This window comes from Salmo salar, chromosome ssa10, assembly GCF_905237065.1.
Source record: "Salmo salar chromosome ssa10, Ssal_v3.1, whole genome shotgun sequence".
In the NCBI taxonomy this organism is placed as follows: domain Eukaryota; kingdom Metazoa; phylum Chordata; class Actinopteri; order Salmoniformes; family Salmonidae; genus Salmo; species Salmo salar.
The window spans coordinates 39,748,765-39,766,336 of NC_059451.1; the positions used below are offsets into that span (position 1 = coordinate 39,748,765).

Here is a 17,572-nt window from a genome sequence, read left to right on the forward strand (position 1 = left end):
TGTGGTACAGGCAGATCATTCAGACAGAGATGTTGTGGTACAGGCAGATCATTCAGACAGAGATGTTGTGGTACAGGCAGATCATTCAGACAGAGATGTTGTAGTACAGGAAGATCATTCAGACAGAGATGTTGTGGTACAGGCAGATCATTCAGACAGAGGTGTTGTGATACAGGCAGATCATTTAGACAGCGATGTTGTAGTATAGGCAGATCATTCAGACAGAGATGTTGTGGTACAGGCAGATCATTCAGACAGAGATGTTGTGGTACAGGCAGATCATTCAGACAGAGATGTTGTGGTACAGGCAGATCATTCAGACAGAGATGTTGTGGTACAGGCAGATTATTCAGACAGATATGTTGTGGTACAGGCAGATCATTCAGACAGCGATGTTGTGGTACAGGCAGATCATTCAGACAGCGATGTTGTGGTACAGGCAGATCATTCAGACAGAGATGTTGTGGTACAGGCAGATCATTCAGACAGAGATGTGGTACAGGCAGATCATTCAGACAGAGATGGTGTGGTACAGGCAGATCATTCAGACAGAGATGTTGTGGTACAGGCAGATCATTTAATCAGAGACGTTGTGATACAGGCAGATCATTTAGACAGAAATGTTGTAGTACAGGCAGATCATTCAGACAGAGATGTTGTAGTACAGGCAGATCATTCAGACAGAGATGTTGTGATACAGGCAGATCATTCAGACAGAGATGTTGTAGTACAGGCAGATCATTCAGACAGAGATGTTGTGATACAGGCTGGTCATTTAGACAGAGATGTTGTAGTACAGGCAGATCATTCAGACAGAGATGTTGTGATACAGGCAGATCATTCAGACAGAGATGTTGTGATACAGGCAGATCATTCAGACAGAGATGTTGTGATACAGGCAGATCATTCAGACAGAGATGTGGTACAGGCAGATCATTCAGACAGAGATGGTGTGGTACAGGCAGATCATTCAGACAGAGATGTTGTGGTACAGGCAGATCATTTAATCAGAGACGTTGTGATACAGGCAGATCATTTAGACAGAAATGTTGTAGTACAGGCAGATCATTCAGACAGAGATGTTGTAGTACAGGCAGATCATTCAGACAGAGATGTTGTGATACAGGCAGGTCATTCAGACAGAGATGTTGTGGTACAGGCAGATCATTCAGACAGAGATGTTGTGGTACAGGCTGGTCATTTAGACAGAGATGTTGTAGTACAGGCAGGTCATTCAGACAGAGATGTTGTGATACAGGCTGGTCATTTAGACAGAGATGTGTGTGACATGTTTTGTCTGCTTCAGACACCGAAAGGAAGGAGGGACGAAGAGGGAAAGATAAAATCTAAAGCGATAGAGGGGGAAGAAGAGGTAGACCCCAGGACAGCTGTGGTTTATGAGAGTTCCCCTTCACTCAACTTGCTCATGAACGTCTCCCTTTCTCTCTCGCTCTCTCACGCTCTCTCATTCTCTCCCTCCATTCCTCTTTCTGTCCCTCCATTCCTCTCTCTCTCTTTGTCTCCCTCCATTCCTTCCCTCTCTCTCAATCTTTATTTCTCTCCCTCCATTACTCCTCTCCCTCTTTCTTGCTCTCTTTCTCACTTTATCTCTTACCGTTCTTCTCTCTCTCTCTCACTTTCTCTCGATCTGTCTCTCCAGGTGGGAGGGGAAAGATGAGAACGAGGTTGGTCGTTGCCAGGAGACAGGGGTGATTCATGTGAAGGTGGACTCCAAGTACTACCGTCCTACTGAAGTGGTGAGTCGTGTGTGTGTGTGTGTGTGTGTGTGTGTGTGTGTGTGTGTGTGTGTGTGTGTGTGTGTGTGTGTGTGTGTGTGTGTGTGTGTGTGTGTGTGTGTGTGTGTGTGTGTTGGGGGATGGTGAAGTGGTAATGCACCAACCTGGCCTGTCTCACTTTAGGGTCCTTCTATAGAGCAGGCAAATGCCTCAGACACCTCAGTTTAAAACAACAGGTCCAGCTGGGCTTTCAGCTGTCTGATGGGGTGTGTGATTTTGTTTCAGTCCATCTGTGGGTCTTTTGTGATTACAACGAGTGTTACAGACAGAGAAATGCAGGAAGTGCACGGTATGGGATGTTTGTATGATGCTCATAGCCTGATATTCCCTTTAATACATGACTGAAGGTTGTTATTCTTTCAACACATTATTTCCTGCTCCCCATACCTGGCGTTCAGCTCTTTAAGAGAATTATAATATCAGTGTTTACTGTTCTGCTCTCTGGGGATTGTGTGTGGGACCATATAGTTATCAGTCATAAGATGATCAGTAGACATCTGTAGGTCCAGCTCCCCCTCTCTCTTATTGTGTTGCTTTCTTAACAGCTGGAAATAGCTGGTTGTCTTCTCTGAAGGTAATGGATATCCTGTCAATACATGCTGAAAGTCAGGTCATATTTAGGCATGCAACACTCTACGGTTGGGGTCTTATTGCATGTGTACTGTGACTTAGATTTATTCCTTATTTTATTGGTCAGTTTGCGGCAGGTCTTTCTGTGTTGAGTGAAGAACCGTCTCAGAGTCTGTAAGATGAACTGTGTTGAGAGAGAGAGTGAGGGTGGGAGGGTGATATCCAAAAAGGAGAGAGCTAGACATGGAGATAAAGAGATCCCTCTGTCATCACTGTGCCCTGGGAGGGTCCGGGGTTCCCCTGGGGGGGTGTAGCATTGCCCCAGGGTGTTTGGGACAGGATTAGGGTAGTGTTTAAACTGCAGGACCCTCTGAACTATGAGATGGCCCTGGAGGATTAGGACCCAGCTGAGTGATGCTGCAGGATTATAGAGGAATCACTGGTGACTGATGGATGGGATGGACTTCCACACACACCTGGGGATGAAGTACTCTGTCTGGGGAGAGTAAGTAGATACCGGAGGGAACCACTGTCTGTCCTCTCTCTTCTAGACTGGAGATGAAATAGGAGCAGGACATTTAGTTAGTTATGGATGTAAAACAGACTGGTTGAACTGGGTAGAGAAAGTTTACACTTGGACACATGATCACAGAGATCCAGGGGGGCAAGGAGAGGAAGAGAGGGGGATTGTACAGTTTGAGGATTCTTGATTATTTGCACTCTTGCTCTCCTTGTCTCTGTGAGTGTCTTTTCACTCTCTCTCCCTCCCCTCAGTCACTCCAGGTGAAAGCAGGTAGGTTATAAGAGTATTTAAAGAGAAAGAGGAGAGAATGAGGAGCGTTTAGCCTCTGACCCCTGAGACAGGAAGTGTGTGTGACACTGCTCCTGCGGCGTAGCATTCTTCTCCTGCTCAACTGGAAGTACCTGTCATCGTGTGTGTGTGTGTGTGTGTGTGTGTGTGTGTGTGTGTGTGTGTGTGTGTGTGTGTGTGTGTGTGTGTGTGTGTGTGTGTGTGTGTGAGAGAGTGAGCATGTTTCAAGGGTCAGGATACACTACTCAGTCAAACAGGAATATGATTGAAAAAGTGACTAGCACAGCTAAGTTATTCACACTACTTGATTTTTTTTCCACATTTTGTTGTGTTACAGCCTGCATTTAAAATTGATTAATTTAGATTTTGTGTCACTTGGCTAAAACACAATACCCCATAATGTCAACGTGGAATAATGTTTTTAGACATTTTTACCAATTCATTAAAAATGAAAAGCTGAAATGTCTTGAGTCAATAAGTATTCAACCCCTTTGTTATGGCAAGACTAAATAAGTTCAGGAGTAAAAATGTTCTTAATAAGTCACAAAATAAGTATGATTTTTTTAATGACTACCTCATCTCTGTACCCCACACATACAATTATCTGTAAGGTTGAACAGTGAATTTCAAACACAGATTAAGCCATAAATACCAGGTAGGTTTATCAATGCCTCGCAAAGACAGGCACCTATTGGTAGATGGGTAAAAATAAATAAAAAGCATACAATGAATATCCCTTTGAGCATGGTGAAGTTATTAATTATAATTTGGATGGTGTATCAATACACCCAGTCACTACAAAGATACAGGCGTCCTTCCTAACTCAGTTGCCGGAGAGGAAGGAAACCGCTCAGGGATTTCACCACGAGGCCAATGGTGATTTTAAAACAGTTACAGAGTTTAATGGCTGTGATGGGAGAAAACTGAGGATGGATCAACAACATTGGAGTTACTCCACAATACTAACCTAAATGACATATTCCAAAACATGTATCCTGTTTGCAACAAGGCACTAAAGTAAACCTGCAAAAAATGTGGCAAAGAAATTAACTTTATGTCCTGAATACAAAGCGGTATGTTTATGGCAAATCCAACACATCACTGAGTACCACTCTTCATATTTTCAAGCAAGGTGGTGGCTGCTGCATCATGTTATGGCTATGGTTGCCATCGGCAAGGACTAGGTATTGTTTTGGGATAAAATAAATGGAATAGAGCTAAGCACAGGCGAAATCCTAGAGGAAAACCTGGTTCAGTCTGCTTTCCAACAGACACTGGGAGATTAATTCACCTTTCAGCGGGACAGTAACGTAAAACACAAGGCCAAATATACGCTGGAGTTGCTTACCAAGACGACATTGAATGTTCATGAGTGGCCTAGTTACAGTTTTGACATAAATCGGCTTGAAAATGTATGGCAAGATCATAATTGAATTATAATTTGAATGTGAATTATAATTCACTTTGACAGTGAATTATAAGTGAAATAATCTGTCTGTAAACAATTGTTGGAAAAATTACTTGTCATGCACAAAGTAGATGTCCTAACTGACTTGCCAAAACTATAGTTTGTTAACAAGAAATTTGTGGAGTGGTTGAAAAATGAGTTTTAATGACTCCAACCTAAGTGTATGTAAACTTCCGACTTCAACTGTATACTGTATGTGAGTGTGTCTGTAACATATCTATATACTGTATGTGAGTGTGTCCCCAGGCTGTGTGCTAATGTGTGTGTAATTCGTCATTAACCCTGCCAGTGTGTGTGTCTGACATGAGCTCATAATTCGTCTCTCCAGCCCCTCGGGACAGCGGAGAGGAGATGTAGATATGGGGGGAGTATGCACAGAGGGAGGGAGCAGGTGTGTTCTGGTCCGGTGGTGTTGTCGAGGGTGACTGATACATGTACTGTAGAGAGAATGCTGGCCCATGTTGTCTTCAATGATTCCCACAATTGTGTCAAGTTGGATGGATGTCCTTTGTGTGGTGGACTGTTCTTGATACACACAGGAAACTGTAGAGCGTGAAAAACCCAGCAGCGTTGCAGTTCTTGACACAAACCGGTACGCCTGGCATTTACTACCATACCCTGTTCAAAGGAACTTACATTTTTTGTTTTGCCCATTCACCCTCTAAATGGCCCACGTACACAATCCATGTCTCAAGGCTTTAAAATCCTTCTTTAACCTGTCTCCTCCCCTCCATCTACACTGATTGAAGTGGATTCACCTGGTCAGTCTGTCATGGAAAGAGCAGGTGTTCTTAATGTTTTGTATATTCAGTGTATATGTGAAATTGAAGGTGGTGTGGTTAGTTAGGGAGTATAGCCTAGCCCTTGATATTTGCTGATAGGTCAATGTAAAACCATGAAGTGGTTAGAAGTAATTCTGTGTGGAATAAGGGAGAGTTTCTTTGTTTGGCTGTACATGTTCGTTGAGTCTCAGCCAAACTGTCTGAACCATAAACTGTAGTCTACCTGCTGCTATCTGTTAACCTTTAATTCAGGTGATGGAGTAAACTGTAGTCTACCTGCTGCTATCTGTTAACCTTTAATTCAGGTGATGGAGTAAACTGCAGTCTACCCGCTGCTATCTGTTAACCTTTATTTCAGGTGATGGAGTAAACTGTAGTCTACCTGCTGCTATCTGTTAACCTTTAATTCAGGTGATGGAGTAAACTGTAGTCTACCTGCTGCTATCTGTTAACCTTTAATTCAGGTGATGGAGTAAACTGTAGTCTACCCGCTGCTATCTGTTAACCTTTAATTCAGGTGATGGAGTAAACTGTAGTCTACCCGCTGCTATCTGTTAACCTTTAATTCAGGTGATGGAGTAAACTGTAGTCTACCTGCTGCTATCTGTTAACCTTTAATTCAGGTGATGGAGTAAACTCAGTCTACCTGCTGCTATCTGTTAACCTTTAATTCAGGTGATGGAGTAAACTGTAGTCTACCTGCTGCTATCTGTTAACCTTTAATTCAGGTGATGGAGTAAACTGTAGTCTACCTGCTGCTATCTGTTAACCTTTAATTTAGGTGATGGAGTAAACTAGTCTACCCGCTGCTATCTGTTAACCTTTAATTCAGGTGATGGAGTAAACTGTAGTCTACCTGCTGCTATCTGTTAACCTTTAATTCAGGTGATGGAGTAAACTGTAGTCTACCCGCTGCTATCTGTTAACCTTTAATTCAGGTGATGGAGTAAACTGTAGTCTACCCGCTGCTATCTGTTAACCTTTAATTCAGGTGATGGAGTAAACTGTAGTCTACCTGCTGCTATCTGTTAACCTTTAATTCAGGTGATGGAGTAAACTGTAGTCTACCTGCTGCTATCTGTTAACCTTTAATTTAGGTGATGGAGTAAACTGTAGTCTACCCGCTGCTATCTGTTAACCTTTAATTCAGGTGATGGAGTAAACTGTAGTCTACCTGCTGCTATCTGTTAACCTTTAATTCAGGTGATGGAACTGTCATTCACTCTGGGCTTTGTCCTTCACAGTACAAGACACAGCTAGTCCCAGTGGTTGGTTCAGGTTGAGCTCAGACAAACAGTCTAGTGAACAGGACAGCGTTCAGCTGCACTTTATTTTTGTGCTCATCGCTTAATGGTTTATGTTTGATATTTCTGGTTGTCAGGGAGATGGTATTTAAGTGGTGTGGGCTGTTTATTTCTGCTGGATGTGATTGTTAATGAGAAATGTGATAAGGTGGAGAGAGAATTGGAGGTTAGGGAAAGAAAGTCCCAGCTGATGAGATTCTCACTTGTTTGTCTCTGCAGAAATGGAGATAAGAGAAGGTTTAGAGTTAGTTGGAATACTGTGAACATTGTGTCTGTATGAGTGTATCGAAAATACTTTGTCTGTGTGTTTGCGTGCGTGTGTGTGTTAATGCATCATATTTCCAGGCTCATGTGTCGCTGTGGGCATAAACTGCTGTGTGGTGATTGACAGCTCAGCTCTGTGGTTTGTCTCAAGGCCCTCAGGCAGATGGGGGAGGAGGAGGGATGAGGGGGTTGATAAATGGGAAGTTGTTTCCTTTTCTCTCGGTCTGTATTTTTCTTCAATTCAATTTCAATTTTAGGCCTTTATTGGCATGGGGAACATATGTTTACATTGCCAAAGCAAGTGAAATAGATAATAAACAAAAGTGAAATAAACAATAAATAATGTGCAGTAAACATTACTCACAAAGGTTCCCAAAGTATAAAGACATTTCAAATGTATTGTTATGTCTATATACAGTGTTGTAATGATGTGTAAATAGTTAAAGTACAAAAGGGAAAATAAATAAACATAAATATAGGTTGTATTTACAATGGTGTTTGTTATTCACTCGTTGCCCTTTTCTTGTGGCAGCAGGTCACACATCATGCTGCTGTGATTGCACACTGTGGTATTTCACCCAATAGATATGGGAGTTTATCAAAATTGGATTTGTTTTCGAATTCTTTTTGGATCTGTGTAATCTGAGGGAAATACGTGTCTCTAATATGGTCATACATTTAACAGGAGGTTAGGAAGTGCAACTCAGTTTCCACCTCATATTGTGGGCAGTGTGCACATAGCCTGTCTTCTCTTGAGAGCCAGGTCTGCCTACGGCGGCCTTTCTTAATAGCAAGGCTATGCTCACTGAGTCTCTACATAGTCAAAGCTTTTCTTAAGTTTGGGTCAGTCACAGTGATCAGGTATTCTGCCACTGTGTACTCTCTGTTTAGGGCCAAATAGCATTCTAGTTTTCTCTGGGGTTTTTTTGTTAATTCTTTCCAATGTGTCAAGTAATCATCTTTTTGTTTTCTCATGGTTTGGTTGGGTCTAATTATGTTGCTGTCCTGGGGCTCTGTGGGGTCTGTTTGTGTTTGTGAACAGAGCCCCAGGACTAGCTTGCTTAGGGGACTCTTCTCCAGGTTCATCTCTCTGTAGGTTATGGCTTTGTTATGGAAGGTTTGGGAATCACTTCCTTTTAGGTGCTTGTAGAATTGAACTGCTCTTTTCTGGGATATCGGCCTAATTCTGCTCTGCATGCATTATTTTGGTGTTTTACGTTGTACACTGAGGAAATTTTAGCAGAATTCTGCATGCAGTCTCAATTTGGTGTTTGTCCCATTTTGTGAATTCTTGATTGGTTAGCGGACCCCAGACCTCACAAGCGTAAAGGACAATGGGTTCCATAACTGATTCAAATATTTTTTGCCAAATCCTAATTGGTATGTCGAATTTTATGTTATTTTTGATGGCATAGAAGGCCCTTCTTGCCTTTTCGCTCAGATCGTTCAAAGCTTTTTGGAAGTTAGCTCTGGTGCTGATGTTTAGGCCGAGGTACAGTTGAAGTCGGAAGTTTACATACATTTAGGTTGGAGTCATTAAAACTCGTTTTTCAACCACTCCACACATTTCTTGTTAACAAACTATAGTTTTGGCAAGTCGGTTAGGACATCTACTTTGTGCATGACACAAGTAATTTTTCCAACAACTGTTTACAGACAGATTATTTCACTTATAATTCACTGTATCACAATTCCAGTGGGTCAGAAGTTTACATGCACTAAATTTACTGTGCCTTTAAAACCTCTTAAAATCCCGTTAGCGGGATTGGTTGGACAACAACCAGTGAGATAGCACTGCGCGATATTCAAAACCAAATAATTTCAAAATTAAAATTCAAGTATTATACGGCATTTTAAAGATACTCTACTCGTTAATCCAATCACATTGTCTTATTTCAAAAAGGCTTTACGGTGAAATAAAAACATTAGATTATTTTAGCATAGCATCTCGGCAAAAAAAACAAAAAGCCATTTTCCAAGCACGATAGCCATCACAAAACCAGATATACAGCTGAAATTAAGCACTAACCTTTGACAATCTTCATCAGATGACACTCCTAGGACATCATGTTAGACAATACATGCATTTTTTGTTCGATCAAGTTTATATTTATATCCAAAAACCCAATTTTTACATTGGCGCGTGTCGTTCAGAAAACGTTTTCTCCCCATAACTTCCGGTGAATAGGCACATTTAATTTACGGAAGAACTCATAAACGTTGAAAAATGTTATAACAATTATTTAAAGAATTAGAGATAATCTACTCCTTTATGCAACCACTTTGTCAGATTTCAAAATAATGTTGCGGAAAAAGCACATTTTTCAATATTCTGAGTACAGAACTTAGCCTTCAATGCTAAGCTATACAGTTAGCCTACAACCACGGCGTCGACAAATCTCTAACAATATGTTCGAAATATTTACTTACCTTTGCTAATCTTCGGCGGAATGCACTCGGATGGGCACCCACTTCCACAAGAAATGTTCATTTGTTCTGTAAAGCCCATAATTTATTTCCAAATACGTCTGTTTTGTTGACCCATCCAGAACACGTTACAATGCCATGTGGCGTGGACGCAAATCCGTAGATGAAATGGCCAAAAGTTCCATTACCGTTTGTAGAAACACGTCAAACAATGTTTACAATCAATCCTTTAGGGTATTTTTTAACGTAAAACTGCAATAATTTTACAACCGGGCTATAGGTATTCGTCATACAAGAAAAATAAAACAACAGCTAAATCACGTGGATGCGCGTCATAAGACACCTGTTCTCAGACTGGCCAGGGATTGAACGAGCCAGAATTTTCTGCCCGGTTACAGATGACGGAAGAAAGCAGTTCCTAAAGATTGTTGACAGCCAATGGAAGAGTCAGGAGGTGCAACGTAAATCCTATGTCATTGTAGTTTTTCAAGGGATTCAAAAGAAAAACTACATTTCGATTTTCTCCCACTTCCTGACTCAATTTTTCTCAGGTTTTTTGCCTGCCATATGAGTTCTGTTATACTCAGACACCATTCAAAGAGTTTTAGAAACTTCAGAGTGTTTTCTATCCAAATCTACTAATAATATGCATATTCTATTTTCTGGGCCAGAGTAGTAACCTGTTTAAATTGGGTACGTTTTTCATCCGGCCGTGAAAATACTGCCCCCTAGCCCCTAGAGGTTTTAAACAGCTTGGAAAATTCCAGAAATTGATGTCATGGCTTTAGAAGCTTCTGATAGGCTAATTGACATCATTTGAGTCAATTGGAGGTGTACCTATGGATGTGTTTCAAGGCCTATCTTCAAACTCAGTGCCTCTTTGCTTGACATCATTGGAAAATCAAAAGAAATAAGCCAAGACCTCAGAAAAAAATTTGTATACCTCCAAAGGTTTGGTTCATCCTTGGAGCAATTTCCAATCGCCTGAAGATACCACATTCATCTGTACAAACAATAGTACAAACAATAGTACGCTCATACCGCTCAGGAAGGAGACGCGTTCTGTCTCCTAGAGATGAACGTACTTTGGTGCGAAAAGTGCAAATCAATCCCAGAACAACAGCAAAGGACCTTGTGAAGATGCTGGAGGAAACAGGTACAAAAGTATCTAAATGCACAGTAAAACGAGTCCTATATCTATAGAACCTGAAAGGCTGCTCAGCAATGAAGAAGCCACTGCTCCAAAACTGCCATAAAAAAGCCAGACTTCGGTTTGCAACTGCACATGGGGACAAAGAGGAAAAAGGGGGAGGCTTGCATGCCGAAGCACGAGGGTGGCAGCATCATGTTGTGTGGGTGCTTTGCTACAGGAGGGACTGGTGCACTTCACAAAATAGAAAGATCATGAGGAAGGAAAGTTATGTGGATATATTGAAGCAACATATCAAGACATCAGTCAGGAAGTTAAAGCTTGGTCACAAATGGGTCATCCAAATGGACAATGACCCCAAGCATACTTCCAAAGTTGTGGCAAAATGGCTTATGGACAACAAAGTCAAGGTATTGGAGTGGCCATCACAAAGCCCTGACCTCAATCCTATAGAACATTTGTGGGCAGAACTGAAAAAGCATGTGCGAGCAAGTAGACCTACAAACCTGACTCAGTTACACCAGCTCTGTCAGGAGGAATGGGCCAAAACTCACCCAGCTTACTGTGGGAACCTTGTGGAAGGCTACCCGAAACGTTTGACCCAAGTTAAACAATTTAAAGGCACTGCTATCAAATACTAATTGAGCGTATGTAACTTCTGACCCACTGGGAATGTGATGAAATAAATAAAAGCAGAAATAAATAATTCTCTTTACTATTATTTTGACATTTCACATTCTTAAAATAAAGTGTTTATCCTAACTGACCTAATACAGGGAATTTTTACTAGGATTAAATGTCTGTAATTGTGAAAAACTGAGTTTAAATGTATTTGGCTAAGGTGTATGTAAACTTCCCACTTCAACTGTATGTGTAGTTTTTTGTGTGCTCTAGGGCAACAGTGTCTAGATGAAATTTCTATTTGTGGTCCTGACAACTGCACCTTTTTTGGAACAAAATTATTGAGATTTACTGTCAGGGCCTGACAGAATCTGTGCAGATGATCTAGGTGCTGCTTTAGGCCCTCCTTGGTTAGGGACAGAAGCACCAGATCATCAGCAAACAGTAGACATTTCACTTCTAGTAGGATGAGGCCGGGTGCTGCAGACTATTCTAGTGCCCTAGCCAATTTGTTGATATATATATTGAAGAGGGTGGGGCTCAAGCTGTATCCCTGTCTCACCCCACAGCCCTTTCTCTCCCTTTCCTCTATACCTGTTGCTCTGTTTCTAACTTCTCCGCCTTTCCGTATCTCTTTCTCTCTGCTGGTGTCTCTACTGTCCCTCTCTGGCTGTATCACTGTCTATCAGGTAGACAGTAAGACAACAGTCAGGTAGACAGTGAGACAACAGTCAGGTAGACAGTGAGACTACAGTCAGGTAGACAACAGTCAGGTCGACAGTGAGACTACAGTCAGGTAGACAGTGAGACAACAGTCAGGTAGACAGGTAGACTACAGTCAGGTAGACAGGTAGACTACAGTCAGGTAGACAGGTAGACTACAGTCAGGTAGACAGTGAGACTACAGTCAGGTAGACAGTGAGACTACAGTCAGGTAGACTACAGTCAGGTAGACAGTGAGACTACAGTCAGGTAGACAACAGTCAGGTCGACAGTGAGACTACAGTCAGGTAGACAGTGAGACAACAGTCAGGTAGACAGGTAGACTACAGTCAGGTAGACAGGTAGACTACAGTCAGGTAGACAGGTAGACTACAGTCAGGTAGACAGTGAGACTACAGTCAGGTAGACAGTGAGACTACAGTCAGGTAGACTACAGTCAGGTAGACAGTGAGACTACAGTCAGGTAGACAACAGTCAGGTAGACAGCGAGACTACAGTCAGGTAGACAGCGAGACTACAGTCAGGTAGACAGTGAGACTACAGTCAGGTAGACAGTGAGACAACAGTCAGGTAGACAGGTAGACTACAGTCAGGTAGACAGGTAGACTACAGTCAGGTAGACAGGTAGACTACAGTCAGGTAGACAGGTAGACTACAGTCAGGTAGACAGTGAGACTACAGTCAGGTAGACAGTGAGACTACAGTCAGGTAGACAGTGAGGCAACAGTCAGGTAGACAGTGAGGCAACAGTCAGGTAGACAGTGAGACTACAGTCAGGTAGACAGTGAGACTACAGTCAGGTAGACAACAGTCAGGTAGACAGTGAGACTACAGTCAGGTAGACAGTGAGACTACAGTCAGGTAGACAGTGAGACTACAGTCAGGTAGACAGTGAGACTACAGCCAGGTAGACAGCAGTCAGGTAGACAGTGAGACTACAGTCAGGTAGACAGTGAGACTACAGTCAGGTAGACAGCAGTCAGGTAGACAGTGAGGCAACAGTCAGGTAGACAGTGAGGCAACAGTCAGGTAGACAGTGAGACTACAGTCAGGTAGACTACAGTCAGGTAGACAGTGAGACTACAGTCAGGTAGACAGTGAGACTACAGTCAGGTAGACAGTGAGACTACAGTCAGGTAGACTACAGTCAGGTAGACAGTGAGACTACAGTCAGGTAGACAGTGAGACTACAGTCAGGTAGACAGCAGTCAGGTAGACAGGTAGACTACAGTCAGGTAGACAGGTAGACTACAGTCAGGTAGACAGTGAGACTACAGTCAGGTAGACAGTGAGACTACAGTCAGGTAGACAGTGAGACTACAGTCAGGTAGACAGTGAGACTACAGTCAGGTAGACTACAGTCAGGTAGACAGTGAGACTACAGTCAGGTAGACAGTGAGACTACAGTCAGGTAGACTACAGTCAGGTAGACAGTGAGACTACAGTCAGGTAGACTACAGTCAGGTAGACAGTGAGACTACAGTCAGGTAGACAACAGTCAGGTAGACAGTGAGACTACAGTCAGGTAGACAGTGAGACTACAGTCAGGTAGACAGTGAGACAGCAGTCAGGTAGACAGGTAGACTACAGTCAGGTAGACAGGTAGACTACAGTCAGGTAGACAGTGAGACTACAGTCAGGTAGACAGTGAGACTACAGTCAGGTAGACAGTGAGACTACAGTCAGGTAGACAGTGAGACTACAGTCAGGTAGACTACAGTCAGGTAGACAGTGAGACTACAGTCAGGTAGACAGTGAGACTACAGTCAGGTAGACTACAGTCAGGTAGACAGTGAGACTACAGTCAGGTAGACTACAGTCAGGTAGACAGTGAGACTACAGTCAGGTAGACAACAGTCAGGTAGACAGTGAGACTACAGTCAGGTAGACAGTGAGACTACAGTCAGGTAGACAGTGAGACTACAGTCAGGTAGACAGTGAGACAACAGTCAGGTAGACGGGTAGACTACAGTCAGGTAGACATGTAGACTACAGTCAGGTAGACAGGTAGACTACAGTCAGGTAGACAGTGAGACTACAGTCAGGTAGACTACAGTCAGGTAGACAGTGAGACTACAGTCAGGTAGACAGTGAGACTACAGTCAGGTAGACAGTGAGACTACAGTCAGGTAGACAGTGAGACTACAGTCAGGTAGACAACAGTCAGGTAGACAGTGAGACTACAGTCAGGTAGACAACAGTCAGGTAGACAGCGAGACTACAGTCAGGTAGACAGCGAGACTACAGTCAGGTAGACAGTGAGACTACAGTCAGGTAGACAGTGAGACAACAGTCAGGTAGACAGTGAGACTACAGTCAGGTAGACAACAGTCAGGTAGACAGCGAGACTACAGTCAGGTAGACAGTGAGACTACAGTCAGGTAGACAGTGAGACTACAGTCAGGTAGACAGCAGTCACGTAGACAGTGAGACTACAGTCAGGTAGACAGTGAGACTACAGTCAGGTAGACAGCAGTCAGGTAGACAGTAAGACTACAGTCAGGTAGACAGTGAGGCAACAGTCAGGTAGACAGTGAGACTACAGTCAGGTAGACAGTGTGACTACAGTCAGGTAGACAGTGTGACTACAGTCAGGTAGACAGTGTGACTACAGTCAGGTAAACAGTGAGACTACAGTCAGGTAGACAGTGAGACTACAGTCAGGTAGACAGTGAGACTACAGTCAGGTAGACAGTGAGACTACAGTCAGGTAGACAGTGAGACTACAGTCAGGTAGACAGTGAGACTACAGTCAGGTAGACAGTGAGACTACAGTCAGGTAGACAACAGTCAGGTAGACAGTGAGACTACAGTCAGGTAGACTACAGTCAGGTAGACAGTGAGACTACAGTCAGGTAGACTACAGTCAGGTAGACAGTGAGACTACAGTCAGGTAGACTACAGTCAGGTAGACAGTGAGACTACAGTCAGGTAGACTACAGTCAGGTAGACAGTGAGACTACAGTCAGGTAGACAGTGTAACTACAGTCAGTGTAACTACAGTCAGGTAGACAGTGTAACTACAGTCAGGTAGACAGTGAGACTACAGTCAGGTAGACAGTGAGACTACAGTCAGGTAGACAGTGAGACTACAGTCAGGTAGACAGTGAGACTACAGTCAGGTAGACAGTGAGACTACAGTCAGGTAGACAGTGAGACTACAGTCAGGTAGACAGTGAGACTACAGTCAGGTAGACAGTGAGACTACAGTCAGGTAGACAGGTAGACTACAGTCAGGTAGACAGGTAGACTACAGTCAGGTAGACAGGTAGACTACAGTCAGGTAGACAGTGAGACTACAGTCAGGTAGACTACAGTCAGGTAGAGAGTGAGACTACAGTCAGGTAGACAACAGTCAGGTAGACAGTGAGACTACAGTCAGGTAGAGAGTGAGACTACAGTCAGGTAAACAGTGAGACTACAGTCAGGTAGACTACAGTCAGGTAGACAGTGAGACTACAGTCGGGTAAACAGTGAGACTACAGTCAGGTAGACAGGTAGACTACAGTCAGGTAGACAGGTAGACTACAGTCAGGTAGACTACAGTCAGGTAGACTACAGTCAGGTAGACAGTGAGACTACAGTCAGGTAGACAGTGAGACTACAGTCAGGTAGACAACAGTCAGGTAGACAGTGAGACTACAGTCAGGTAGACAGGTAGACTACAGTCAGGTAAACAGGTAGACTACAGTCAGGTAGACAGGTAGACTACAGTCAGGTAAACAGGTAGACTACAGTCAGGTAGACAGGGAGACTACAGTCAGGTAGACAGTGAGACTACAGTCAGGTAGACAGTGAGACTACAGTCAGGTAGACAACAGTCAGGTAGACAGTGAGACTACAGTCAGGTAGACAGGTAGACTACAGTCAGGTAAACAGGTAGACTACAGTCAGGTAGACTACAGTCAGGTAGACAGGTAGACTACAGTCAGGTAGACTACAGTCAGGTAGACAGGTAGACTACAGTCAGGTAGACAGTGAGACTACAGTCAGGTAGACAACAGTCAGGTAGACAGTGAGACTACAGTCAGGTAGACAGGTAGACTACAGTCAGGTAAACAGGTAGACTACAGTCAGGTAGACTACAGTCAGGTAGACAGGTAGACTACAGTCAGGTAGACAGTGAGACGGTGGTTAGTTGAGCTTGGGTTGTTAGAGAGAGAGAGAGAGAGAGGGGTGCAGAGGGAGAGAGATTAGTGTTTAATTGTGGATGACATTCTTTTATGGAAACCTCTCTAGTCTGTTTCTCATACCCGTTAAAAGGAGCGGTTTGGCGCCTGCCCCAAAAAGATAATGTGATAAACAGCCTCTCTATCTCTTTGTCTCTGAGCATTACCTTGTGTGTCTCTGGGTTTGATTAATGACACATTGAGTAGCGAGATGATTTAAGAGTTTCAAGTTCTAGGATGAAGCCAAGAATGTATTTCTCAGAATGTTGGGGGTTGAAACCCGTTTTGTGATGTCACTGATTTGAGGATGTCATTGGGGTTGGTACAGGTACGAACAGGACGATATTCTTCTCTGCTGTCATTTGATTGACAGCTCTGGATTGGGCCTACAGTCACACAGCTCAGAGACTAAGGTGTTCCCACCATGAGTAATATGTACGTGAAAATTACAGTTCATCCAAGTCACGTGCACACATTCCCTCCAACACAACCCACCCACACATCATACAATACACAGCCTATTCACTGACCATTCATTCACTCATTGTAAGATATGGTCTTTGGCTTATCAACTAATTGAGAAATGTGTATCTCTTTGTGCCTTTAAGAACTCAGTCACAGAAATGTTCTCTAGACACCTGTATTTGTTACCCAATGTAATCATGTCATTCACGGACACTAACTTTCCTTATAGGTACTGTACCTCATATTCTATCAAATGTGTAGCTGACTTTCTAATATCAATGCTGACTGTTTGTTCTAGATGTTGTGCTGTTGCCATGTGTTTGTCCTGCTGTCTTGTGATATCTGTTCTCCTTGTACTGTAACTTCTCTTTGTTGACTTTTGTGTTTGTTATATGTCCCTGTCCTGCTGGGTTGTGAAGTCTGTCTTGTCCTGTGATCTCAATCTTGTTTTGTGGTTTTATTTATTGCTCTGCACTTCCCAGTTGTCACTGGCCCGGCCGTCATTGTAAATAAGTATTTGTTCTTAATTGACTCGCCTGGATAAATAAAGGTTAAACAAATATAAAAAAGGTGAATATCAGGTATTTTCTGAGGTAGGTCAGACATGCAAGTCTATATGACCTTTGTCACCTTGAAACCCACAACTGCATTGACCTCCCTTTGTGGATATTGTTAGTCATTTTATTCTAATAATTCTACAGGAATAATGGACCAACCTAGATGCAAATGACCATGTAATAACACACCACAGTGCAGTGACCAATTAGGAAAGTCTATTGTAGCACACTTCACCCATTATAACCTACTGTAGACACAGCAGCAGGACGATGCAGTAAAAACAGGAGAGAGAACAGCAGGACGATGCAGTAAAAACAGGAGAGAGAACAGCAGGACGATGCAGTAAAAACAGGAGAGAGAACAGCAGGACGATGCAGTAAAAACAGGAGAGAGAACAGCAGGACGATGCAGTAAAAACAGGAGAGAGAACAGCAGGACGATGCAGTAAAAACAGGAGAGAGAAC

General features: G+C 43.0%; 1 protein-coding gene across 2 annotated transcripts in view; it reads left to right on the forward strand.

Moving 5' to 3' along the window:
- The window catches only part of gmds (GDP-mannose 4,6-dehydratase), a 229,760-nt gene that overhangs the window by 173,821 nt on the left and 38,367 nt on the right, over positions 1-17,572 (forward strand). For both annotated transcript variants that reach the window (XM_014123207.2, NM_001141373.1), the window contains one exon: positions 1,661-1,757. In XM_014123207.2, the coding sequence (XP_013978682.1) occupies positions 1,661-1,757 (97 nt within the window). The remainder of the gene's footprint in view (positions 1-1,660; positions 1,758-17,572) is intronic.